Here is a 27,271-nt window from a genome sequence, read left to right as displayed (position 1 = left end):
TTACTGTTCGATCTATTTGTCTTAAAAAACTTTTATCCAATGACATTGACATCATCTATTGGAAGTCTGTCTTCATTGCTCAAGCTTGACCTAAGCAATAACGATTATACCTCAAGAGTCAAGAACTGCTCTTTTGAAGAACCCAACACTTACACATGACATGTATATCATATGATATATGCATTTGAATTTTATATATACGTGCATCTCTGCATGCTCAATTACACAACATTTTGTATCATGTGATATATGTATTGGAGATCTATATGTGCTATATGAGAACAAATGAAACCTTTATTTTATGTGACAAAAGATGAACATGTTACCAAATATGTCTCTAAACTCTCCCCTTTTACTCTATTTAACCATTTGAATTGTAATGAAAATACCTACTTTGATTCCGAGCTACCTCTTGCTCTCACTCAACATATCATCTTCAATGGCTTGTTTCATCTCCATAGGGATTGGTGGGTAAAGTCTTAGAGTTTCTGAAATTGCTGCTTGTAGATACACCATGTTGTTTAGTTCTCTGACCGTGAAGAGACTACTGTCTGAAGGATCTCCTCTCTGTTTCAAGATTTCTCTGATCTCCTGGATGATTTTGTTTTCAACTTGTGGGTGTCTTTGTATCACCCAGAAGAACCATGAAATTGCAACAGAACTTGTGTCACGTCCCGCTAAGATGAAACTTGTGCAAAACTGTCTAAAAAACCTAATGGTTGAAGGACCAATCTCGTTACCTTTTTTATGACTCTCTATCTGAATAATTCTTGTAAGGACAGATCTATTATCTAACGTCTCATCATTATTGACCATGCAGATACGATCCATAATCATCTTATTCACGAATCCATGCACGACGTCAATAGCTTTTCTTAGACCTTTCTCATACCCTATGTCTAAGAACCTCATTGGTTTCCATATAAATGGAGGGATCATGAACCTAAACAACGTAGACTCCGTTGCTTCATCAAAAGCTTTAGCAAATGGAACTTGAGGAAGATCTTGAGCTAGAGTCTCCGGGTCATCTCCAAGACCCGCGATGCATATGATGTCAAACGTCAAGCGCAAGAGCACGTCTTGGAGATCAAAAGCTTCTTGTGACCTAGCGAAACTCTCCATAACCTTCAACAGCTTCTTCCTTACTAAACGTTGTGTTGTTTGAAAGGAATGCTCCATGAACCGAGTTGAATGCATTTCGGTTATGATGACCCGTCGTTGCTCTTTCCAGGACTCATCATCAGCGTTAAAGATACCCTCCTCGAGGAGATCTTTGAACCGGTCTTTAAAGAAGGTACCTTTGGGGAAGTTCTTGAAGTTGGTCTTGAGCATGTACTCAACATTGGCAGGAGAACAAGTCACGGCTCCTTGAGATCCATCAAGCCAGAACCCGCGGTAAAGAAACGTGTTTCGGGATTTTTTTAAAGACTTTGTGACCCATCCATAGACATCATTTTTATGAATGAAAAACTCTAGGGTAATGCCGAACACTGGCCACAGCATTGGCCCGTGCTTATTGGTTAACTTCTCACGCAAACAACAAAAAACAAACAGACCTAACAACGCAAGAGATAGATCGAAGAGAGAAAGATGATTAAAGACTCGCTCTGTTAAAGACATTGTAAGTTTCACTCACTGAAATATTTTTGTAGGTGGTAATCTCATTGTTTCGATAGATATTTGAGAATTTCAAATTGTGTTGGAGGAAAACATGTGTCATGCATTTCCTGTTATGATTTAGGACTTACATTTGCTGTCTTCGTGCAGACTTGGTCTATATTTGAAGAATGTGAGGTTTCTTGTTGGAGACGTAAGGTCAAGGTCTTGGGATGGCAAATGCTAATTGTGTGTTTATTGGAAAATGAAGAAGAAAAATGATTCCCAAAAATATGCAAAATATGTTTGTCATGTCTTTTGTGAGTCTGTCTGACATAGGTGTATGCATGTTTTTTTGGCAATTCACTATACTAAAGAAAGAATTGAAAATACCAATAATTAAATAATCCAATTCGTTTTATAAAGTTGTATAAGGTGATTTTTGGTCAAAATTCACATTTTACTTTTTAATCTAAAATTATTGTCTTGCATGATAACTTATAACAAAATATCTGATGAATTATATATCATGCATGCATCCTGCATCGTGTTTCTACAAACCATAAGAGAGTTTATATCTTCTAGTGATCAGAGTCTATAAATTAAAATCATAAATGATTTATGTATATATAATATTTTAATGCATCATCAGAATAAAAAAACTCAAGAGAGTCACACAGGTGCTAGCTTTTGCCGATGGTTGAAGCGTCGTGATCACTTGAGACTCGTCTTGTCTTCCACTAGACATCGTAATCAATAAGATTAATAGTCTTTTCCATTTGAATTCGGTTCAGTTGGATTGAAATTTGTTTGGTTTCTTAAATCAATCTCGGTTATCGATTCGGTTAGGTTCACTTGAACCGAACTAACAGACGGTAATAAAAAGATTCAAAGCATAAACCGACGACGGTGACATTGTCTTAACCACGTGGCACCTTGTCGGAAACTCAACTTTTTTTTTTTTTATGGAAACTCAACTTCTGTTGACGGAGGGCGCGAGAATAAGAAGCAAGCCAGAGGTTTCTCTTTTGATCCTTGATCGAGCAAGGCAGATCGAGATTTGAGGGATTACGAGTATCAATTATCGTTCTTCCGTTGGACACTGTTTCGGATCTCACCTCGCAGATCCTCCACCGTCTCCGGCGTAATGGATCCGACTTCTCGACCCGCCGTTGTCATCGACAACGGAACTGGGTACGTAAAGTTTCGATTTTTACAATCATGCGCATAAGGTGTTCGACAAAATGCCTCAACGAGATTCATTTTGCGTATTGCAGGTACACGAAAATGGGTTTCGCGGGTAATGTGGAACCGTGTTTCATTCTCCCATCGGTAGTCGCAGCCAACGAGTCTTTCTTGAGCCAACCCAAGAGTTCTTTAAAGGGAACTTGGGCGGCACAGCACAACGCTGGAGTTGCGGCTGATATGGACTTCTTTATCGGAGACGAAGCTCTTGCGAAGTCTCGGTCTAGTAGCACTTATAATCTTCGTTACCCGATCGAGCATGGTCAAGTTGAGGATTGGGATGCTATGGAAAGGTATTGGCAGCAGTGTGTGTTCAATTACTTGAGATGTGATCCTGAGGATCATTACTTTCTTCTCACTGAAAGCCCTCTTACTCCTCCTGAGAGTCGAGAGTACACTGGAGAGATTTTGTTCGAGACTTTTAATGTTCCTGGGCTTTACATTGCTGTTAACTCGGTGCTTGCACTTGCTGCTGGGTACACTACATCAAAGGTAGGTGGTAGCACATTGTCTTTTCTACAAGTTCTTATGTTGTTTGCTGGGATGAAAATGATCTTTTATGTTTGCTTGTGGGCTGTCTGAATCTTTCCATGTTGTCAATAGTTGATTATACTCTATTCAGTTTTGTTTTAAGTGGGATGAGTTACTGAAAGAACTTGTCTTTTGTTCTGTCTTGTTATGCTCGCCTATTTATTTGACGTACAGTTCTTCTTAGTGTGAGATGACAGGGGTTGTGGTGGATGTTGGAGATGGGGCGACTCGTGTTGTGCCTGTTGCAGAAGGTTATGTTATTGCGAGCTGTATCAAGTCAATACCAATTGCTGGCAAAGATGTCACCCTCTTTATCCAGCAACTCATGCGGGTATGCACTTGTGTATAGTTTATAATTGGTATGGTGTTTACTGGTTTAAGTTGATGTATTACGTTCATGGAACTTCTCATTTCATTATTTACTGTAGGAAAGAGGTGAGAATATACCACCAGAAGATTCATTCGATGTAGCCCGTAAAGTGAAGGAAATGTACTGCTACACTTGTTCAGACATCGTAAAGGTAATGCACTAATGCTTATTAGTGGTTGACGTACTAGTTTTCTAATGATAGATTACTGACATGTATGCTGAAAAGGCTTGACATTGAGCTCAAGAAAAGTGATACAGATGACTGAACATTCTTATGGTCGCAGGAGTATAATAAACACGACAAAGAACCAGGAAAGTATATCAAACAATGGAAAGGTGTTAAGCCAAAGACTGGTGCACCGTACACTTGCGATGTGGGATATGAACGATTCCTTGGACCTGAGGTTTGTTACCATTTCTCTGTTTCCTAGGATGATAAGATAGCCAGAATCGGAGACCGAGTTCTTTTATTGGTGCATGATAAGTTATAACTAAAGCAATTCCACTGTTCTTAGCATTCTGTTCTGATTACTGAATGGTGTTTATTTAGAAGATGCTCTGTCAATTTTCTGTTATTACCGGTGATATGTTGAGATTTTGTGTGTTACAGGTCTTCTTTAATCCAGAGATATACAGCAATGACTTTATAACTTCTTTACCAGCTGTAATAGACAAGTGTATCCAGTCTGCACCAATTGACACACGAAGAGCTTTGTATAAGGTCTGAAGCTCAAAGTTTGATAAGAGTTTTAAGATATTTCCGATCTGCTGTCTCTTTTTTGTTACTGACGAATTTGTGAAAATCATTTCAGAATATAGTATTGTCCGGAGGTTCAACTATGTTCAAAGATTTCGGAAGAAGGTTACAAAGGGATCTCAAGAAGATTGTTGATGCTCGTGTTCTTGCTAATAACGCACGTACTGGTGGTGAAATCACGGTAAAAAAATATTTTGATATCTGCAAAGTAAAAGTAAACAGATATATGTGGCCTATGTTAGTTATATATTAACCATGTTCTGTTTCCTCTGTGTTGATATTTATAATAACAGTCTCAACCTGTCGAGGTTAATGTCGTGAGCCACCCTGTCCAGAAGTTTGCAGTTTGGTTTGGAGGCTCCGTGCTTTCATCAACCCCTGAGTTTTTCGCGGTATGTAAACAAGCTATTTGTGAATTTCTTACTTGAATTGAATTGTCACCGGTTATAAAGGACTAGAACGGTTTAGAGAACATCTTTATTTAGGAAAACCAGACTCATGGTTTGATTGGTTTGAAACAATCGATGAGCTTCTTCTTTTTTTTTTTGTTATGGAAGAGTTGCAGAACGAAAGAGGAGTATGAGGAATGTGGAGCAAGCATATGCCGAACTAATCCGGTGTTCAAGGGGATGTATTGAAATCAATTGAAGCTGCGTCAGCATCATCTTAGATCATGTTAATGTTTGTTTGAAACACTATTTTAGTTACTTGCAACTCAAGATATTTGTCTTTGTCTTTAGGGTAATAGGGTTCACAGTCAAGTGAAAGCTAGGGTTGATGTAGAAGAAGTCATTATTTTCAGACAAAATAAAAGAATAAAGTATGTAGAAGTCGGCTTTGTTTCTTCTGTGAAACGTACCACACGCATCAAATACCATTGAAGTGAATGCACCTATTTAATTTGTCGATGCCACTGTTTTGGATCTACAACTGCATAATCGGTGCCGGTGATAACCGATCGATTTTTACAGACCAGAGTGAGATTTTTCACCTTGTAATATTTGGGAAGAGTAAATATTTACAACATTTTGATAAGAATTCTGAATCCCTTTTTGTTTACTATTCGATCTATTTGTCTTAAAAAACTTTTATCCAATGACATTGACATCATCTATTGGAAGTCTGTCTTCATTGCTCAAGCTTGACCTAAGCAATAACGATTATACCTCAAGAGTCTAGAACTGCTCTTTTGAAGAACCCAACACTTACACATGACATGTATATCATATGATATATGCATTTGAATTTTATATGTACGTGCATCTCTGCATGCTCAATTACACAACATTTTGTATCATGTGATATATGTATTGGAGATCTATATGTGCTATATATGAGAACAAATGAAACCTTTATTTTATGTGACAAAAGATGAACATGTTACCAAATATGTCTCTAAACTCGCCTCTTTTACTCTATTTAACCATTTGAATTGTAATGAAAATACCTACTTTGATTCCCAGCTACCTCTTGCTCTCACTCACTGAATAATACACCAGAACCAACCCAACTATTTTAAAAGGACAAAACTCATTATTATCCGTTCCTTTTCTATGTTCTTGTTCTCTTTGGAACAATGTTGTGCCAAACGTAATTAGTACTTTCTTCTCTTACCGTCTCTACTTGTCAGGTGTACGGGATATGAATCTTTGCCTGAACGTACGGAAAATGAAGAACCATTAAAACTAAAAAACCAGAGAACCATGACTACAAACCTATGCCATGTGTCTTTCTTTTCCAAACAACAAAATATCACTAACTGTCTTCATCTATGAACACTTCACTTTTTAAAAGGTATGAAACTTTTAATTAGGTCAAATAGAATATATATAATTTTTTTTTTTTGAAAAAGGGCTTTTCTGTGAATTGTTACTTACACAAAACCACATTCTTATATTAACTTACTTTCATCCTCAAAGAAACATTGATCATACGGAATTTATTTTTTGTGATATTTAGTACCATTATTAAAGATCTAATTTACGTTTATCATCTATGCACAGTTCATTTTACAAAGATATCAATCTTTAAATCAAATAAAACATTATTTTCAACTGAAAACTCCACTACAATATACACAAGTAGTTGAAAAAGATTATTCTCAACACAAAAAGATTAGTGCGTGATTGCTTAGCGCACACGTGATGGATAGGGTAAGCTTAATTGCTTATTGGACAAATTCTGCATGGAAGCCGCATGCAAGAATCGCGCCAATCTATCCTAATAACAACAGCATATCTCTTCAAATAAAAATAATTATGATTTCGTATGGAAGATATGCTTGTTGAAGAATTAAATCATAAATGAATTGTGGTATGTAATTATGAGTTTAGAGCCCAACCACCTCTCGCTCTCTCAATAAACGGACGGTATTATTATTTATTAACATTTACTTAAAATAACAACAATTATGATTTTGTATCTCTTCAAATAATTTTTTAATGATTTTGTATGATTAATTAATATGGTTAGCCGTATGAATTCAAAGCATATAAAAAGTTAGATGTATTTCTAGGAAAACAAAACAAAACAAAACTCATTTGGCCAAAAGAAAAAGAAAAAGAAGAAGAAACCCCAAACAGACGAAATGCTTTGAGAATTAAAAGAGAAATGAATTTTGGAATGTCACGATTATGAGTTAAGCGCCCAACTACCTCTCGTTCTCGCAATGATTATTAAATGATGGATATAGACGCCTTTTGTACATTCTTTGGAACCTATTTACCTCGGTGATCAATAAAGTCTGCTTATAAATATCCTCTTCTCCAATATTTTCTCATAATCTCTAAATTTCTCTCTTCAAAATTAAAATGTCATCCTCAGGAGGTTATACATGGAAGGATAACATGATCAGCCGCTACTATGATGCACTGCGTCAAGTTCAGTTCGATCAAGGCAAGATCAAAAGGATTGCAGAAATCATGAACATACCGAAGAGCGAGCTAGGTCCAGCTCCAATCAAATAAATTCAACAAGGTAGCAAATAAGAACAAAAAGAAAGGGTAAGTGGGGTTGTATTTGTGGTTTAATTATATTGACTACCGAGTGTGATATTATACTTTGATCATCTTTGTAAATAGCTGCTTATAATGTGACTACCGAGTGTGATCATCTTTGTAAATAGCTGCTTATAATGACTCTGGTTGGCTGGTTGTGACACAATATGGAAAATATGAATTATAGTTTATATCTTTTTCTTCTTCTATTGTTTTCAGTTAACTCGTATAGTAAAAATATTCCGAAATTCATGTGATCTTATATATATGCCAAATAAGGTTCATACTAGGTGGTTGTCCGCAAATTCGCTGATATAAATATCAAATAAAAATATATATATTATGTATACTATGTCATAGTTTTGAATAATAATTAGAATCATTAAAAATGTAATTTTTAACTTCAAATAGTTTGAAAATCAGTCGTAAAGTTTCCATAAATTTGATGTAAAAATAACTGATAAATAGTATTAACAAATGCTTGTAGAATTATATATGTAACTATCACATTAACTTGTCCAACACATATTATGCATCTTCTTCGGGCTTTTCTAGTTTTTCTCTTCATCATTTAGTTCTTTTTTATTAAATTTTTGCTAATGTTTCCTAATATTTTACATATTTTTTGCTAAATATTTACTTATCTCTCCAAATAAGAATACAAAACATACAATCAATAAACCAAAAATCCATCTTAAAACTACTTTTAATCATAACATTACTTTATTCAGTATATTATTTGACTTAAATGCAAAAAAAAATTAAAATCAAAGTTATCACATGTTTCGTTAAATATAATCCGTCCAATCTTCAAAGCCTAATTATTTATAAAGCAAATATAGACATTATAAGAGATTAATAATTATTATATACAACAATATTTTAAAGGAATATGAAATCAATATATCAGTTTCTATAAATTGTTTTCTATTCATTATTTTATGTAGTATATAAATATAAAAATAATTGATCAAATATTATTACACTTTCTATAATTTTTGAGGTTCTACATGGAACGATATCATGATCACCCGCTACTATAAATCACATCACTAACTGTCTTCATCTATGAACACTTCACTTTTTAAAAGGTATGAATCTTTTAATTAGGTCAAATAGAATATAATATATATATGGTGGATATTATTCATACATCACAAACATTATTCTGCAAGCTCTTTTTTCTTTCATGCTCTCAACACATCAAATGTTGTTGTAATTAAATAAGTATAAGCTTTTAATTAGATATGAGAGATCAAACTTGGAAAATAAGTAACTTTTCTCCAAGCCATAGGATCTCGGTAAAAGAAATCTAGAGACTTTATTAGGGGATCATATTTTACCAGACCGCGGGAATAGCAATGTGAGAGCAGGATTTTCTTGTTCTTGCATACGGCCACGGGTGTGGATGGCTCAACCAAATCCTTCTGGCTCCATTCAAACTGATCGCGGATCTCAGTTCGAGGAGAAGGGCAAGAAAGGAGATCTATTGAAAAAATCATCTCCCAAGTGCCTTCTGTTGGTTTCAACCTCCATATCTCTTGGATCTTGGTAACGTGCTCCCTTTTCGACATACACAAATGATTATCTAGAGTGCACATGTCAATATGGCTAGGATCTGAACTAGCAATAGCTGGAATGATCTTCGGCAGCAACCTGAATGTTTCTGTGTGGATATCAAAATCCACCACTTCGATTCTGCCCTCATGTAGTTCCGTGAGCCAATACACTGACCCATTTGCATATGCTGGCTTTTGATTAGGAAATATACGATAACTTGGAGTGCAAGCCAAGTATCTCCAAGCGTTTGCCCTAAAGTCAAAAACCTCACATTTGGTAACTCCCTCGTTTGGACACGAAGGATCAACGTTGTAACTATCAGAATTATACAACCACACTAATTTGTAATCAGCAGCAGCCTTCTTCACGAATGCTAGATGAAACAATGAATCCATGGCTATCCACTCTTCTAGAGTCGGGTCAAACTTGTGTATCAAAATCTGAAACCTAGCAGGAGGAAGTTGTCGGAGCCACCGTGTAGCAGGATTAACTACATATATAGATTGAGTTTTCGGGGAATGGATGCAGAAAAGGCCGTCGCAGTTTCCAGAGATGAAGATCCAGCTATCGAATCCTTGAGAGAAATTGATAAGAGTAAAGGATAGAAGAGAAGCTGATTCCAAGCAGAATGTCCTAAAACCAACGTTTGAATCTGGGGGAGGCTTAGGCACTAGACGTGAGTCGATGACCATGATCAGTTTCACGCGGGATTGCTTCGCGATCTTCAAGTGTCTCTCTGCGAAACAGAGAGACTCCATTGTCACTCTCCACTGTTTTGAGAGAGACCTGAGTCGGATTAGAACTTTTACTGGAAGTCGCAAGAAGATTTCCTCTATCACTTCTTTTGGTAGTGATGATGGAGCAATCACTGGCTTCTCGTTTCTTCTCCTTCTTTTTCTTCTCTTTCTCTTTCCTTCTGATGAGGCAACCACAACCCGATTCTCTGCTGCCTCCATCTTTGATAATGCCACTCTCTGCTAATTCTTTCAATATTTCATCGTATGTATATATATATATATATAGCTCATAATCTCTCTAAACTTATACCCTAGATCCTCTAGTCAGACCATCGATTAAAAGTCAATATTCATAGGTCAATAATCCCTCAAAAAAATTTAATTGCCTTTTAAATTAATATTTTACATTTTCTACGTTACGTCAAAGTGCCTTTTTATCGCAGTAAAATGCCTTCAATGAAAATTTTCTCATACAGACGATATTAGAATTCATTGCAAAATATATGTGTGAGATACGTACGATTTTATTTCGGCAAGTAGGCTTCTTTCTTTTGCATGTATGGGCCGGGTGATATGTAATTGAGGCCGAGATATAAGATATACTTTTTTAATTTTTTGAAAAAGAGATATAAGATATACTTTCGAAGAATTCAAAACGTAGCAATAGACTAAGGCATAAGACATTGGAGTTTTGCACCAAGGAAAATCAATCAAGTATCTCTAAAAATCCTGTGTGTTTAGCAAACAAACTTTTTAGGAATTGACTCAAGTCTATATATCTGCTACAGGGGTGATTGTAAAACATTTAGCATTTAAAATTGATTAAAACACTTTTTTAACAAAGCACAAGCTATAAAAGGTTACAAAATCAATATGTAATTTTTTAACTCTTTATAGTATTGTCGGAGATTCAACAATGTTCTAAGATTTTGGTAAAATTTAACTGTTTATTAGTATTGCTAATTACGCAAGTATTGGTGGTGAAATTACGGTAAAAAAAATTGATGTCTGCAAAATAAAAGTAACCAGATATACGTGGCTTATGTTAGTTGTAGCATCTTTTATTATCACATGACAAAGGTCAAAGAGGTTTAGAACCTATGTTGTCTATGTTTTTCAAGAGAATATTAATTTTATAATGGTTAATCCATCAATTTAAGGAGTATATTTACGTAGAAGAAAAATAAATTTTCACTTTCCCACTAGGTTCAAGTCCCTACATTATTAAATGACTGCTTTGCAGTAATTGATTGTTTTAAGATGTCAAAGTCTGTAATTTCTCACACAAAACCAAAAGTCACTTTTTTCTTTTGGTCTGAAATTGTAAGTTACATAAAGTTTGGGTTGAAATGGTAAATAACATAAAGTTGAAGGTAGGACTGTCGGAGAAAGGATAAGACTTTAGACCCAAAGAGATCATCAGCAGAAAAAAAATGGCAGCTTTGAGTTCAACTTCATGTCTACACTCACTTGCTGGCCACGAAAGATACTTCCTCTCATGTAAAACATCCCAATTTTCAAAACCCTCGTTCATAAAACCTTCTCTGAAGAAACCCAGATTCTCAGTTCCGTTTTGCATCAAGCAAAGTGATCGTGACCAGAAGCAAATTCAACAAGAATCTAGCAGAGAAGAAGACAAAGAAGATGATGAAGATTACTGGGTTGTTACAGCCGTAAGAAGCAAATACAATGAGATTGTTATAGTTGATACTGTTGATGCCAGATATCTCCTCCTCGATTCAACTAGTAAGACTTTTGTAACCTCTTTGAAAAATAAATGTTTTATATAATCAAATCCTCTGTTTTTTTTTTGTAACATTGTTTTTTTTATATGTAGAGAATGCACATAGTGTTATCAACAAAGGAGGTGATAATTGGACTGATTCTTATTGGGTATGTTACATTTTAAATCAATCTTTTGTTTCTCTTTTGGTATGTATAAATGTGGTTTTGTCTAAGATAAAATAATTGTATTGAGTTCATTTTGAATCTTATCAACGTTTTTGTTACAGGATGAGTTTGCAAGTTTGCCACCCATTGTCCCTGATGGTCCCATTGCAATCTATGGATTGGTGAGAGCTACTCAATGAATCTCATATCAAATTGTCTTTAGATGTACATTGACTTATGTTCATATGTTATAGGGTGGTGGAACAGCTGCAAGATTGATTCTTGAGTTGTATCCTTCTGTTCAGCTTGAGGGTTGGGAAATTGATGACATTGTATGAAAATTCATACTCTTGAAACAAAATAAGACTTTTATCTAATGGAATATTAGTTCACTTTGGTTTTCTTTTATGGACAATAGTTGATTGAGAAAGCAAGAGAGTATATGGAGCTGTCTGAACTAGAGAAGCCAACACCAAAAGGCGGTAGTCTTCGTGTTCTTGTAGATGATGCTCTTTCTCCTTCTGAAGATGTTTCAGGAAAATATGCTGGTAAAATTTCTTCAAGTTCATGTTTGTAACCTATTCTGTTTATTGTCTCAATTCTTGAACTCTTATGTTTGATCTAGGAATCATTGTTGATTTGTTTGCTGATGGAAAGGTCTTAGATCAGCTTCAACAGGTACTTACAAACGGTTATGGTTGTTAGTATCATGATCTAGGCACTTGTTTTTGAATTTAGAGATTGTGTAGGTTCAAATGTGGCATGATCTAGCTAGCAGGCTGATGCCTAACGGTCGCATAATGGTGAACTGTGCCGGAATCGAAGAGGAGAAAGTTGTAACTAATGAGAAACCTAAGTTGGTGTTAGGTGATTCGGTTTGGATGTTGAATCATACCATCAAGGTCATGTCAGAAGCATTTCCTGGACAGGTAGGCAACACACATTTCATCTTCCACCTTTTATGTTACTTGCTCGTTTAAATGGGATCCTCGATGCAGGTTTGCTGGAAGAGGACGCCAGATTCAGAAGGCCTTAACTTTGTTGCATTGACCGGAGGAGTACCTGATCTTAGTGACTGGTCTAACAAAGTTCCAGTCCGTTTGAGTGAACCAGTGAAGCAATGGAAACTATGCGAGGATCTTTGATTCATGGATGTTCTTGAGGGCATTTTCAACATGTGACATCAAGAAAGAAGTCAAACCATCAAAGAGTTTATTAAGGATCTCATCAAGAAAAATGCAAATATTTGATTAGAAGCTCACATTTGACTAGTGAGATGCTTTATGAAAATGAGTTTAGACATTCTTTGTAATTACATTTTAATTTTCTAAACGTAAGAAAAAGACAAAACACATCATACGCTTTGTTCTCTCCTGTATTCCCCTGTTCTTGTTCTCTGTTGGAACAATGTTGTGGCAAAAAAGTTATTGCTTCTCATTACTATCCCTACTTGTCAGGTGTAAGGGAGATGAATCTTTTGCCTGAACTAACCGATTATGAAGAAGCTCCAGTGGAAAAAAAAGAGAACGAAGAAGCTTTTTACTTTGTGATTCTTGGAATGGAACTAATCTGAAAAGGTTAAGGTTTCTTGGTCTGAACATTAACAATCAAACCGGTTTTGTGCCAGCTTGAGGCTTTGCCTTTGTTCATTAGGCATTAATGGAAACAAACTACGAGGTGAGCTTAGATTCTCCAGAAATTTTTATGAGAAGATTTTGAGGCTTGGAAGAATCCAAATCTTCATCAACCATTCCAGATTGTAATGCCAGAATCTCCAGAAGCATCTACATCATCTGGCGTGGAGTGAAGCCATGCACTTGTGAGGAGAAGGAAGATAGCAAAGAGGGTTGGTACTTCAATAAACGTGAAACCAGATGTCATCATCGATGGTGTTTGTGAGCTCCTCAAGCTATTGTTTTTTTTTTAAAAAATATGTTAAAAAAATGAAAATTTGGCCCATGCAGGTTTCGAACCTGCGACCTTCGCGTTATTAGCACGACGCTCTAACCAACTGAGCTAATGGGCCATTTTGTTTACTTGCTACCTTCTACTTTTAATAAAATGAAATGAAGAGAAGGCAAATCATGTAGTTTATGTGATGTGGAAGGAACAAATCCTATTGGAAATAATTTATTACATACAACTATACGGATTAAAGTATGAGTACTATGCCAACATATAGACTTAGACTTGTCCAAATACTTTGTAGCTCTCTCCTTGTCTCTCAAACAAGACTTTCATGTATTATATAAATAATATACATACTTTGAGATAAGATAGGCATATGCAGTGTTATAGGAAAGGAGAACACAAATGAAAAAAGATACGTAGAAGTAGCCCAAAATGTTCTAGAATTGTGGACAGAAACAACTAAATTACACGGAACTAATAAGTGGGTAGGCCGGACTAATAGTGTCTCTGAATAGTTTTCTTACAAATAGACATGTAAACAAGTCAATAAAAACAAAAAAAAGTCACAGAAGCTTCTTAAACGTTACGAAGAGTTCAAAGACAAGTTAATCGCATTACAAATCAAAGTTCTAGTTGATATGTAATTTGAGACATCGTAGGTCAACTCTTCTTGTTCGTTTTTTGGTACATTGAATTTATTTTTTTAAACCCAACAATTGGGATCGGGGATGGTACTACGTACTAAAGCATTAATATATAATCTCAAATCAGAAACAAGATGAACTACTAATATATAAGAGAACTGGATTGTTCCACTTAATAAAGTTAGTTTTAAATTGAAAAAAAAATTGTGCTTGATCATCGTTGTCCATGATTAGAGAAAAAGGAAACCATAATGTTCAAAAGTGAAATGGCTCAATTATTTCAACTTTATTTATCAGGGCATACCACAAAATTTCTATCCCGTGAAGAAGTGAAAGAGACAAGAGAGAAGAGACCGGTGGTGATGGTCACGACGGCGACGATGGTAGGACCGCCGCACGTGGGCTGCCTTACCCATGTCTTTATTTGACCCGTCAACGTACTTCTATTTTAATTATTGGATTCTTAAGTACTTTATTTTTTCATCTTCTTGACCTCTCAGTACATTTGTGAACGAGTAGTGAAGAAGTTTAGTAAAAAGATCGAATATTAACTATCACTCAAGTCATTTTCTTCTAAGATGTTATGTTACGAGCTAATTCAGATCAGTTCTGATATCTCGTGTTACTGTTGACGTAATTTTATTTCAATATTATAGAATAAATTATCTGCGGCTCAACTTTTGTAGTTCTCATCGGATTAGATTAGTCTGCGGGTATTTTATTTTTACCTGTAGTGACATGTGGATTACTCCATATTGCAAATTTGAATTTTCTTACCATTATGATTATATTAAATTATTATGACCTTTTGTTTACGTAATCATTAAACCGCTGAGTACATAATACAATACATAAAATTTTATATTTCTGATAGAATACAATTAGACGTGACAGGCACAGCATAATTATTTTAGCGCCTACTGATAATTTGGTAACGTCAGATAAAAAAGAAGGGGCCCAAACAAACTAATGAAGATTGTGTCCCTTGGTTTATATATATAGTTGCGCAAATTAAAATACAGTATAACTCTATGATTGAGTCTCTATCCCTCTCATTACAGATGTATTTTGAGTAATTATCATTAATTTAACAGGTATTAGTACTAATAAATTTGAGCCAAACCGTAGAAGTGTTTCTGGTGTGTCGGAATCAATGAGATTAGTTTAACCCATCCCCATGCGCCATGCGTGGGGCAGCAATAATAAACAACTTTGATAGTGGTTCTTACTAACTTTAAAAATTATTATCATTGCCGCCTTTGAATAATACATTACATCATAAGAAGAGAGTTGTTGCATTTTTGGTTTGGCTAAAATCAGGGATTTGGTTCTAGACAACTTGTTTACAAGAAAACATTTGCTTAGTATCATAATCCTTAGTTGTCATAATTCATCCCGGAAACACACATGATCAAACTGCATGATCAGAAAATTCGAAAGCATATATATTGTATTTTGTGGTTCGTATAATATTAAAGAGAAAAAGTATGATCATTGAATTTGAGATTTCAAAACCTTAATTAAGAAGAGATAGATGTACATATACATGAACGACAATTTTTACATTAATCGTATATTCTTTTCTTTTTTTCGAATGTCATAGAACAAAGCCAAAAGCTATTACAAAACTTTATCAACTATTTACTTTATCAACTCTCTCTATTATGCCAGTCAATATTTACAATGCTCCAAAGAAGACGACTCTGCTAACCAATAGAGACACCTAACCTTAAACCCTTTAACTACGCCACGATCTGGCACTAAACTCGGATCCGAACCGACCCGCTTAAGCTCCAAACATCACGATGAGTTCTCTATCCAGCCAACAAATCCCTTTTATACAAACGATCTTGATCAAAATGATTGAGAATATATCTGAAGAGAAATCAATCGTTCCAACAAAGAAGCATGACGACACATCTTCGAATGATGTAAAGCTTAGCTCTCTGTTCTTTAAGAACAGCTCCAAGTCCCCTACTAGACACCCTTCTCTTTGAACCTCCCATGCTTTGACTGGATCCCATCTTCACGATATCGAATGAAACGGAAATAATTGTTTTCTTTTATTAGGATTTGATATATGTGTAAGAGAATTAATAGAAATGATGATGATACAAAAGAAAATGAGTCTACCCTTTTATAGAAGAAGAGAAAGATAAAATGCGACCCCACACACTTCTCTTTCACTACCAACTTGTCTGTTTTTGTGTTATTGCAATTTATTATCATTGAATTTTGAATGGTTTATATGGTCACAATTTCACAATATCCCCAAAACATATATGCCCTATTTGTCCCCGTTGTTGGTATGTATCAAAAGACACATGCTTGCCACGTTGCGATTAAAATTTGTTTCAAAGCAATTATTTAGCGGATTTTTCAAACAAGCGATTGTCTCCGTCGACATATATATAATGTTATATTTCTTCTAGATTAGTAAGTATGGTGGTAGAATATTGCTTCTGGATGTTGTGATGGTAATTTGAATATCAGCCATAGTTTTAAGCGATCAAACGAGGTCTAATTTACAAACGCACACAACAAACTTTTTGTTTTATTATCTATGTATTCAGAAAATTATCGTAATTAAGCTCAAAAAAATTGTCGCTAATTTGTTTAAAAAAGTTAATTTGAATAGTACATGGCAGTGACGCCTTTCCTTTATTTCTAGGTTATATATAATAGGGTTTATTTGCCAACACTTTATATCAAGGCCAATTTGGCAGATGCAAATGCAGTGGCAAACAGTTCCCTTTATTTTAGTAACCAATTCTAAACTGAAAATAAAGAACAGAGTAGACAAAATTTGGTTTTGCAACTACCATCCATCTATTCTATTAAAACAGCAGTGTGACCCATTGATAAAAAGTTATGTCCAACTAATTATTTTATAACTGCATCTAAATAATTATCTAAATATATTAAATAACCACCTTCTAAATCTATTCTAAAAATCCACGTTGTTGTTGTCTACCAAAACAGTTACTTTTCTTCTTTCAAATAAAAGTTATGGATTTATAGACAGGTCTGTGTTTGGAAAATAAACTAAGTACCATTTCCGACAATCGGTTAATGATTCATTAATAATGAAGCATCATGAATTCTTGGAACCTCGATTGAACCTGCAAATACAAGTGTTTTATCATTATTTGAAAATCAAAAAACTGCAACACGATATGGTACTCTGTTTAAAAGATCAAGACCGAGTTATTCATTCAAAAACTTGAGGAGCTTATGGGTCTAGGTTTCTGTTCAGCAATTCACGGTTTCGCTGAAAGTGAAGAGATAAGATTTGGTTAAATGTGTTTAAAAAAAAGATTTTGGTGAAATAGGTTGTACGAGAACGATGATTCAGGTTTTCTTGAATAATCACAGGGCCATTAGTTAATTTTTTGCTCACCAACGAACCCAAATAATATCTTATAGAAACCCAAATAGAATATATCTGTCTTTTAAACTAAACTTATCACATTTATATTTATGGAACCAAAATATGTATTCATTTGGAAAAAGATTGATACTATATTGTCAATATTTATTGCATTAAAAAATTAATAACTGTTTAGGAATAAATTATAAAATTAATGGTGAAATGGTTACAACACAAATCTATAGTTATGCAATATCACAAATTCAATATAATTATCAAAAACTTTTACTAATAATTTTTAAAAAATATTTTACCCAAATATGATTACAAAGAAAACATAAATATAAAAATTTATTTTTTTCTGAAAAAGTATATAAAACAAAAAAATATACCCGCCCTTTTAAGGGCGGGTCAAAATCTAGTAGTTCTTAAATCATAAGTAAAACTGTTGGAAGACCTATTCGTGCAAAAATAAGTTGACATACTATAAGATTTTTCAAAAAGAATCAGTGAACTAGCATTTATCACGATGAAAATACAGTTATACTCCATAGAACTTTAAATATTACGACTTTTTGTCGCAAAATTGTGACTTTTTGTTTTAAATAGAATAATGATATTCTCATATTTTATTTTTGAAGTTGAAATTTTAGTTTAGTTAAAACTATTAACAAAAAAAAACTAAATAGATAAAGTGTTGCATCTGATTATTTTTTACGTGCTTCAATCATGATAGTTTCTAAATAGTAGACTTCTCAAATCACACACATAAGAAATAGTGAAATCACTAAAAAGTGTTACCGTCGCTAGATCATATCCATCTCAAAGGATATGCATGAACATCCAAATATCAGTGAGTGGAAGATAATGTATTCATTGGTTATAATCGCAGTCAAATTTTGTGGACGATATGAATAGTTGGGTTTGTCATTTTTCTAAATAATTATTTATTTTTATAAACCTATTGGATCCACGTCAGTATACCAATCTGTTAGACCTTTCACGCACAATTTGCCATTCTGAGGTGTGCTGTGATGTAAGACCATGATTATCGGTGGTTTTTAAAGGGGTCCTTAAGGGAAAATGGTGATTTAATTAAATCCAAGGAAAATTAAATGGTAGTTATCGATCCTTAATGGGGCACTTTTGTTACCGATTTTAAGAGTGGGTTTTGAACCACGTGTCAGCTCCACAGAATTTTTAATTTTTTTTTTCTTTCTTTCTTTTCTCTTGTCGCCGTTTCGTGTCTTCTCATTTACTCCGTCACATGCAAATGATCGATACAGACGACGACTCTCTCGGTTGAGTCGACGTCTCCTCCGTATTCTCCGTGAGAAGAAGGATCGACACCCAGCACCAACGAGGCACCGAGAGGAAAGCTCGTCAGTACGACGACGAACGGTCCGAGTTTGGTGGGTTTGGCTGCGCCACCGGAAAGGTTCAATCTTTATTGAGTTTTAAAGTTCCGCTGAGTTGAATGAATATTAAAGTCAATTACTTTGTTCCATTGAGTTGAATGAATATTTAAAGTCGATTACTTTGTGTGTAGGTGCAAATTATTCAGCAGATAAACCAGGAAGGGGAGGTGAACCGAGCTCGGTACATACCTCAGTACCCTTTTGTGATTGCTACCAAGACGGTTAACGCGGAGGTGTATGTGTTTGATTACAGCAAGCATCTGACTAAGCCGCCGCTTGATGAGCTTGTAACCCTGATTTGAGGCTGAGAGGTCACAGCTCTGAGGGGTATGGCTTTTCTTGTAGTAAGTTCAAGGCGGGGCATTTGCTTAGTGGGTCTGATGACGCTCAGATCTGTTTGTGGGATATTAACGCTCAGTACCTCTTATATGGGATCTGCGTTCTCCATCTGCCAGTAAACCTATACAGTCTTTGGTTGCTCACTCCATGGAGGTGCGTTTGCAAGGAACTGAATTTTAAGAGCAGAAAAGGTTCTCCAATAACAGGGGCAGAGCCATACATACCTTTTAACATTAACCCAGCAGGGATGCAGCCTGTTCTTACAACCACTTACCTCTTGGCATTTTCCAGCATTCTTGCAAGGTAAAGAACCCGTTATGTTTGAAACATTATTGCTTCGTTTGGTGTATTTACCATCTTAAGGTTGTCTAATAAGATGATTTTATTGTTTTTTAGCATTGTGGGTTCACCGTTCTTGTTACACGTGAAGGAGATATTAAACCCTGAAAGCACAGTTGGGGCACCGCCATGGGTTTACTACTCAGTCTATGCGTTTTTGTGTTTCTCTTCAACATCTTTGACATTGTGAGTGTTACTCTTTTTTTTTTCTCAGTCTGAGTTTCAATCTTCTATGAAAATTAAACATGATTAGTTATGCATGTTTGTGTCACAAGATGGTTTTGGTTTTGTATGTTTGTGACACGAGATGGGATTGTATATGCAAGTCACACGAATTTTATTCAAGTCACAAGTTGGTTTTGGGTCTTCTCTCTTACTCTATATAAACTTATTCAAGTCACAAGATTTAAAACACTCCTCTCGATCAAAAATATCTGAGTCTTCTTCTCTCTTGCTTTAGAAGTTTTATTGAAGTCACATTCACCAAGTCTTCTTCTCTCTTGCTCTATAAATTTTTATTCACCAAGTCTTCTTTTCTCATTCTCCTTATACAAATTATTTGAAACACAGTCCTTGTTTAAAATGTTATATTTATTATGTTTTATTTTATAAATAAATTTTATTTTTTTAAAAAATAATTAATTTTGTTTTAAGAAACCCAAATTAAGAAACTAGCATTGTAGCTCCAAAATTATGAGATTCTTAACTAAAATTCTTAACTACAATTTATTAATTTAATAATCACTAAAGTGTACCTAAAAACTATGTGGGATCCTAGGGATAAACATGCTCTAAGAATATTTGTAAGAAAACATGCTCTTTTCTTTTACTTGTTAAATTACAAATTTAAATTAAAAAGTTATTTTATTCCACACAGCTTTTTTTTAACAAGCTATGTTATCAAAAACCAGCTATTTTTCGTTCGATAATCATAATCGTCTGCATTAAACTGCCAAAAAAATTGGAAATTATGATTTATATAATTAATCAAGAATATATATTAGTCCTAAAAATAGATTTATCTTCAATAAGATATGCACGTGCGTATTTGACAATTAATATATTTTAAATAAGAATTCGCTAGGTTCTTTTTTTTCGTCAACAATTCGCTAGGTTCTAGAAGTACAAGTTATGCATTTCAGTTTTTGGTTAACTTGTTCAAATAAACTATCCAACATTTCTGGATTATTACATCAAAATATTTTCCCTTTACACATGTATTTGACTCTTATAAAGTGTACTTGACGTGGAATACATGCATGTTGAGATTCGTTTAGTGATCGAATGTATCATTATGCACTAATCAAGGAATGCGTTAGGTGATGATTACTATAATAATTACTAACTAATTGGTCTTCGGTTGGCGCACGAATTATGATAATTTTAACAAAATGATATCAGGGCCAGTACTTTCGAGTTTAATAATCAGATAAATGAAAATTGAAAGCTTGGTGAAACAGAGTATAATAAGTGAAGAAGATAACTTTGTTATTGAATGTTTCTTGCTTAACTTTCACGCTTTACAACTGACGTCAATATATAGGAAAGACTGTAAACCCTAGTACAGACAAGACAAAAGACAGCTCAACATGTGGCCGCGCACAATCCCAAGGTTTCGAACCGGTTTGATAGCTGTAACTCCTTAGCTGTGAACCCCGTACAAGGACCACCTTTTGACGTCATCGAGTCTGATCTTTTGTGACCGTTGAAAGAGGAACGTTGAGTAGTTTCTTGGGCCTCAACAGATGTGTTTGCGGCCTTTGGGCTTATACACCCCCTCAAACTTGTGGCGGGAGAATCCTGAACACCAAGTTTGTCTCGCAAGCTTAGGAAAGGTTGTTGAGGTAAGGGCTTAGTGAAGATATCCGCCAGTTGCAGAACTGCAGGTACATGACTAACGACCAAAGCTCCAAGAGCTACCCTCTCACGCACATAATGAAAATCTGTATCAAAGTGCTTACTTCGATTATGCATAGCTGGATTGGCAGTCAAGTATACTGCAGAGAGATTATCACAGAACAACTCCGGTGTGTCAGGTAGAGAGATCCCCATTTCACCAAGTAGAGACGCCAACCATTTAAGCTCAGTTGCGGTTAATGATAGGGTGCGATATTCAGCCTCCGTTGAAGATCTTGAGACAGTGGGATGTCGTTTAGCAGACCAGGAAATGATGTTTGAACCAAGGAAGGTACACAAACCACCAGTTGAGCGCCTTGTATCACGGCAACCAGCCCAATCACTATCGCTGAACCCGTACAAGAGAAACCCTGTCTTGGCATTGATGTTTAACCCAAACCGTTGTGTGCCTTTCAGGTAACGAAGAATACGCTTGAGGTTGGAGAAGTCTGCAACAGTTGGAGCATGCATCTTCTGACAAACGTAGTTGACTGCAAATTGTATGTCAGGCCTTGTCAATGTGAGATATTGAAGCTTGCCTGCGAGGCTCCTGAAGTAAGTTGGTTCGGAAAACAGAGTATCTTGACCAGAGACTTTGTCCAGTTGCATCGGAAGCGGTGTTGGCATCGGAGCACAGTCAGACATTGCTGCACTTATTAACAAATCTGTGGTATACTTCTCTTGACAAAGAAACAAACCATCGGATGTAGCTTGAACTTGGATGCCAAGAAAATAGTGGACTGGCCCCATATCTTTCATCCTGAAGGTCGTGTTGAGATGAACCAGAAGCTGACCTATGAGCTTGTCATTGTTGCCTGTGAGCAACATATCATCAACGTAGAGCAAAAGGTATATCACGTCGTCACCATGAAGATACACGAACAAAGACGGGTCTCCATGAGTACATTTGAAACCAAACTCAATCAGGAATGTACTGAACTTGTCAAACCACGCCCGAGGTGACTGACGAAGACCGTAGATAGCCTTTCTTAGCTTGCATATGTAATCAGGTTTCTCAGGATCTTCAAAACCAGGTGGTTGTTTCATATAAACAGGTTCCTTGAGATCACCATGTAGAAAGGCATTTTCGACATCTAGCTGTTTGATTTGCCAACCTTTAACCGCAGCAACATGAAGGACTGAACGTATAGTAGCTGTTCGAACAACTGGACTGTAAGTTTCCACAAAATCTACACCTTCTTCCTGTTCGTTTCCCCGAGCTACTAGTCTTGACTTTCGTTTGTTCAACGTTCCATCAGCATTCAGTTTGGATTTGTGAACCCAGCCACTACTAATCGGTGTGATACTTGGATCAGGTGGAACCAAGTCCCATGTGTGTGTGATATCCATGTTGTTCTTCTCATGTCTCATGGCATTGGTCCAATTTGGATCCTTTAATGCCGCAGCAACAGTTCGAGGTTCAGGATACTGAGAGGTTACAGAGAGAAGAACATATCTTGGATTGGGTTTCCTGATGCCGTCTTTAGCTCTTGTGACCATTGGGTGCACATGTGCTGGTTGAGGAACAGGCTGAACTGGTGGGGCAGGAGAGGCTGCAGGGGAGGGGAGAGGTGGGAAGTCTGCTTCAGAAAAGATCGAACCAGTGGACTGAGAGGACGCTGGTGTTTCTGAAGCTTGAGGTTGAACATTCTGTTGAACCGGAGGGGTAAAATATTCTTCCTCTGGAGCAACTGTAGGCTCTACTGGTGGTTGTTCCTTTCTATACTCTGATTGCCACGCAGAGAGAAGTGGCGTATCTAAGGGAGTTAGAAAGGACTGAAATTCTTTTTGATAAGGGAATGAACTCTCCTCAAACAACACATGTCTGCTGATATAAACTCTGCCAGACGGTGGGTGAAGACAGCGATAGCCTTTGTGTTTCTCACTGTAGCCAATGAAGACACAATGAAGACTCTTTGGATCAAACTTGTTGTTACTATAAGGGCGAAGAAACAGATAGCAGCTGCACCCAAAAACGCGCAGAAACGTGTAGATAGGAGCTTTGTTTACAAGTACTTCATAAGGGCTTTTGTGCTCAGAAAGAACGGATGAGGGAAGAAGATTACTGAGGTAAACTGCTGTCAGAAAAGCTTCTACCCAAAGCTGATGCGGAACCCGGCTTTGAAACATCAGTGACAGGCCTAGCTCTGTAATGGACCGATGCTTTCTCTCGGCCAGACCGTTCTGTTGTGGAGTGTGTGGGCAAGACAAATGATGCTTGATCCCACATGATGTCAGGTGAGTAGTAAACTGCTTACTTGTGAACTCACCACCCCCATCACTTTGAAAGATTTTTATTTTGGAGTCAAGTTGTCGTTCTACTAGGTTCTGAAAGTGGAGGAAAGCAGAAAAGAAGTCTGATTTCATACGCAAAGGATATAACCACGTGAATCTTGAGTACTGATCAACAAGAACACAATAATATCTAAACCCTTGTGTTGAAACCACTGGAGAAGGCCCCCAGAGATCACAATGAACACGTTCTAAGGGTTTTGTAGCTACAAAGACAGAACTACTAAAGGGTAAACGACTTGACTTTCCCAGTTGACACGCCTCACAGAGCTTGCGACTGGGTTTATTGATGACAACGGCCTTATTGCTGGAGAGACGCTGGAGAACTTCATGGTGAGGATGGCCTAGCCTCATGTGCCAAACATCACCACTTGCAGCTTGCTGTCTGTGAGAATAGAAAGCCATGAACTTCGGGTTCTCCAAGACGTACAAGTCTTTTTGTCTAGTTCCTTTGGTTAGAAGCAGCCTTGTCTGTTTGTCCTTCACAACAACACTGTCAGCATCGAACTCAATAGCGCAAGGATAATCAGCCGTAAGCTTTGAGACTGAAAGTAAAGATTTAGTGATACCAGGACAAACAAGAACATCATTTAAAGGAAGATTACCTTGCAGACTAGGCAAAACCGCTGAACCAACCTGACTGATGGGTAGGAACTCTCCATTACCAACCAGAACTAAATCATCGCCTGTGTAGGCCTGAGAGGACTGAAGCTGGGAGGGGTTGTTCGTTATATGAGCAGTAGCACCTGAGTCAGCATACCACTCTTGTCCTGGAGGCTGGGCTTGATCTGATGTACGCATAGCAGCAAGTGCATTGTGAAGTTCTTCAGTTTGATAAGAATGATCAAAGCGTTTGTAGCACCTGTGCGCAGCATGACCAAACTTGTTACAGATTTGGCAAGTAGGGCGATTGTTGGAACCAGATGAAGAAGACCCGCGACCAGACCCTTGACTGATTTGCTGAGGAAAGCCTCTTCCTTGAGTGGAGTAGTTTCCTCTACCACGATAACCGCCACGGTAGTAACCACGACCACGCGAAGAGTAGCCACCTCTACCTGAGTAAAAAGCCTGATGCAACGCGGTTTCAGTAGGAGCTTCATAAGACGACAGCTTTTCATTGAAACCTATCAGCTTGAAAACCACGTCTTCAAAGTTTGGTCCAGGGAAAATATCCATCGAGTGTTCGATGACAGTGGAAATTGATTCGTACTCTTTTCCCAGACCTCTTAACACACCGTAGATCTTCTCTTGTTCGGACAGAGGAGCGCCAATGGAAGCAAGCTGATCACAAAGAGACTTAATCTCGGAGAGATACTCAGAAAGAGAACGAGATCCCCTTTTTGTACTCTGGATGCGGCTCTGTAGATCTAACTTTCGGGTGGGGGAAATTCTGTTATACTTCTGAGCCAGGAAATACCAGAGTTCTTGAGATGAACGCAGCCCATAAACGCTTTTAATGGCTTCTTCAGAGAGAGATCCGACCAGCCACGCCATAACACGTTGATCCGTACGAACCCACTTAGCGTATTCTGGGTTAGGAGTCTCTGCAACTTGATCTCCATTGCGGACGGTGAGAATCGGAGGAGGTCTAGGTATTTCGCCAGTAACGTGACCAAGAAGAGACTGAGAGTTAAGAAACTGCTCAAACTGAAACTTCCAAGGTAAGTAGTTTGAGTCGTTGAGCTTGAGCGTCACACAATGTGCGATTGTCAATGGAGCAGAAAGAGGATCACCATCCATGGCTCTGATACCATGAAAGCTTGGTGAAACAGAGTATAATAAGTGAAGAAGATAACTTTGTTATTGAATGTTTCTTGCTTAACTTTCACGCTTTACAACTGACGTCAATATATAGGAAAGACTGTAAACCCTAGTACAGACAAGACAAAAGACAGCTCAACATGTGGCCGCGCACAATCCCAAGGTTTCGAACCGGTTTGATAGCTGTAACTCCTTAGCTGTGAACCCCGTACAAGGACCACCTTTTGACGTCATCGAGTCTGATCTTTTGTGACCGTTGAAAGAGGAACGTTGAGTAGTTTCTTGGGCCTCAACAGATGTGTTTGCGGCCTTTGGGCTTATAAAAATGTTGATATTTCAGTAAGTATGAAAGTACATAAATGCAGCGTCGTTAATTTCACAGGTTTACGAATGTCGCTATGAGTCAACTTGATCTGAGTTTGTACAAAGCAGTCTTTAGCAGCCAGCAAGAGTTCTTACTTTTTGTAAAATAACTGGATCTCCCTCTATTCAAAAAAGCTCAGGGCGAAGAACTTCGGATATACTATATCGAATATAGTTCTGATCTCCATTCTGAAAGAGTTATTATGTAGATTTAGATCCCACAAAAACCCAGCATATACTAGAATGTCAAAACACATAAACAAATTGCTAAACCCACACCCAACTAATTAAAGAAATTCTCGGCTTGTGGCACGAGAATGAAAGTATAGGCTTCATGGATAGAAAAACAAACGTATAACGGTTTCTTAGCCTTCTTCATGACTTAAGTTAAAAACCTGGTTCAATATTTTCAGAAGCCTATCATTTGCTCAAATGTTTTTAGCTTTTAAGTGAAAGCCTAGCTCAACATCTAAAACCCCTATCCTTTATAGCTCAACTGCTGAAGTACATTTAATTTCAAACGTTTTGTGGTCCTGTCCATAATTTAAAGTCCATGCAAATCGTGTTTTAAATAACTCCCTAAGAGCATGTTTATTGGTGCAATCCCTTAGTGGGTGCTTAATGAATTTTTAAATATTAAAGCTGAGTTGGGGTCAAAAAGAAAAGAACCAAACTATGAGGACTGGATGTGCAAAATAGCCAAAAGTAGCCATTGATGTTTCACGAGTCTTTCGAATGCGACGGCGAAATTGATTCTAACGATGAGCAGCACGACGGAGATGAACTGACGATGTCGAAACTGAGGTGGAGGAGAGCTGACGATGCCGATGATTCAGGGACTGTGCAGTGGAGGAGAGCTGAGACGTTGGGGATTGATGATTGGAGCATCGGAGAGGGGAGAAACAACCAACCATGGTCTCCAATCTCGAGATGCAGAGCGGCTTCATGGCGTCGAGGAGTCGAGGACTCACTGTTTCGCCACCGAGAGAAGAAAAAGAAAAAAGACGAAAGATGACACTGCTCCTCCAGCCAACCTGATTGTGCCACGTACCCGCTAAGCAACGTGCCTTCGAGACCCAAATTAGGCGACGTCCTTTGTTTAATTGTCTATTTTCCTTTTATTTTAATTGCCAATTTAGCTAAACAACCCTCCTAAGCGACGCCGATAAACATGCTCTAAAGTCTAAGTAGCTCACATAGAGTAGATAATAGGCCCATGGGCCTAGTCCAATAGTCTGTATTCTCAAAATAAATAT

General features: G+C 36.8%; 4 protein-coding genes, 1 long non-coding RNA gene, 1 other non-coding gene and 1 pseudogene across 7 annotated transcripts; 3 read left to right on the top strand and 4 right to left on the bottom strand.

The window, feature by feature from the left end:
• Positions 1-405: 405 nt before the first annotated feature.
• Positions 406-1,679, bottom strand: LOC125576973 (cytochrome P450 86B1-like). The gene has a single exon (XM_048737539.1). The coding sequence runs from the start codon at positions 1,618-1,620 to the stop codon at positions 406-408; it is 1,215 nt and encodes a 404-aa protein (XP_048593496.1). The 5' UTR covers positions 1,621-1,679.
• An 856-nt stretch (positions 1,680-2,535) lies between these two features.
• Positions 2,536-5,344, top strand: LOC106382357 (actin-related protein 3). 2 transcript variants are annotated; one of them, XM_013822370.3, is made up of 9 exons: positions 2,536-2,790; positions 2,874-3,333; positions 3,557-3,703; positions 3,801-3,893; positions 4,027-4,146; positions 4,353-4,463; positions 4,555-4,680; positions 4,793-4,891; positions 5,065-5,344. In XM_013822370.3, exons 1-9 carry the CDS (start codon positions 2,744-2,746, stop codon positions 5,080-5,082), a joined length of 1,221 nt encoding a protein of 406 aa, XP_013677824.2. In that variant the 5' UTR covers positions 2,536-2,743; the 3' UTR covers positions 5,083-5,344. The 2 variants fall into 2 exon arrangements, with proteins under 2 accessions (XP_013677824.2, XP_013677823.2); XM_013822369.3 differs by having other exon boundaries at positions 5,057-5,344.
• Positions 5,345-7,359: 2,015 nt separating this feature from the next.
• On the bottom strand, positions 7,360-11,110 carry LOC106380352 (annotated as a pseudogene).
• Positions 11,111-11,189: 79 nt separating this feature from the next.
• Positions 11,190-13,039, top strand: LOC106382356. Its single transcript, XM_013822368.3, has 8 exons — positions 11,190-11,538; positions 11,630-11,685; positions 11,805-11,864; positions 11,937-12,014; positions 12,101-12,230; positions 12,308-12,360; positions 12,432-12,611; positions 12,681-13,039. Exons 1-8 carry the CDS (start codon positions 11,226-11,228, stop codon positions 12,825-12,827), a joined length of 1,017 nt encoding a protein of 338 aa, XP_013677822.2. The 5' UTR covers positions 11,190-11,225; the 3' UTR covers positions 12,828-13,039.
• Positions 13,040-13,634: 595 nt separating this feature from the next.
• TRNAI-AAU lies at positions 13,635-13,708 on the bottom strand. Its single transcript has one exon. It is a non-coding gene; the product is annotated as a tRNA-Ile (tRNA).
• Positions 13,709-15,736: 2,028 nt separating this feature from the next.
• Positions 15,737-16,365, bottom strand: LOC106379915 (small polypeptide DEVIL 4). The gene has a single exon (XM_013819762.3). It carries the CDS (start codon positions 16,259-16,261, stop codon positions 16,124-16,126), a length of 138 nt encoding a protein of 45 aa, XP_013675216.1. The 5' UTR covers positions 16,262-16,365; the 3' UTR covers positions 15,737-16,123.
• A 2,282-nt stretch (positions 16,366-18,647) lies between these two features.
• Positions 18,648-20,048, top strand: LOC111214640. The gene is made up of 3 exons (XR_007315508.1): positions 18,648-19,045; positions 19,157-19,667; positions 19,761-20,048. It is a non-coding gene; the product is annotated as an uncharacterized LOC111214640 (long non-coding RNA).
• Positions 20,049-27,271: the final 7,223 nt, after the last annotated feature.

This window comes from Brassica napus, chromosome A8, assembly GCF_020379485.1.
Source record: "Brassica napus cultivar Da-Ae chromosome A8, Da-Ae, whole genome shotgun sequence".
Classification (NCBI taxonomy): Eukaryota; Viridiplantae; Streptophyta; class Magnoliopsida; order Brassicales; family Brassicaceae; genus Brassica; species Brassica napus.
Note: the sequence above shows the minus strand (reverse complement) of the source record. Positions and strands in the feature narration are given on the sequence as shown.

Bases quoted from the DNA above. Each gene is read 5' to 3' on its own strand.
- LOC125576973 (XM_048737539.1), bottom strand. From the start codon at position 1,620: ATGTCTTTAACAGAGCGAGTCTTTAATCATCTTTCTCTCTTCGATCTA.
- LOC106382357 (XM_013822369.3), top strand. From the start codon at position 2,744: ATGGATCCGACTTCTCGACCCGCCGTTGTCATCGACAACGGAACTGG. The intron at 2,791-2,873 runs GTACGTAAAGTT...TGCGTATTGCAG, and splicing joins GTCATCGACAACGGAACTGG to GTACACGAAAATGGGTTTCG. The intron at 3,894-4,026 runs GTAATGCACTAA...TTATGGTCGCAG, and splicing joins CTTGTTCAGACATCGTAAAG to GAGTATAATAAACACGACAA.
- LOC106382356 (XM_013822368.3), top strand. From the start codon at position 11,226: ATGGCAGCTTTGAGTTCAACTTCATGTCTACACTCACTTGCTGGCCAC. The intron at 12,231-12,307 runs GTAAAATTTCTT...TGTTTGATCTAG, and splicing joins TGTTTCAGGAAAATATGCTG to GAATCATTGTTGATTTGTTT. The intron at 12,612-12,680 runs GTAGGCAACACA...TCCTCGATGCAG, and splicing joins CAGAAGCATTTCCTGGACAG to GTTTGCTGGAAGAGGACGCC.
- LOC106379915 (XM_013819762.3), bottom strand. From the start codon at position 16,261: ATGGGATCCAGTCAAAGCATGGGAGGTTCAAAGAGAAGGGTGTCTAGT.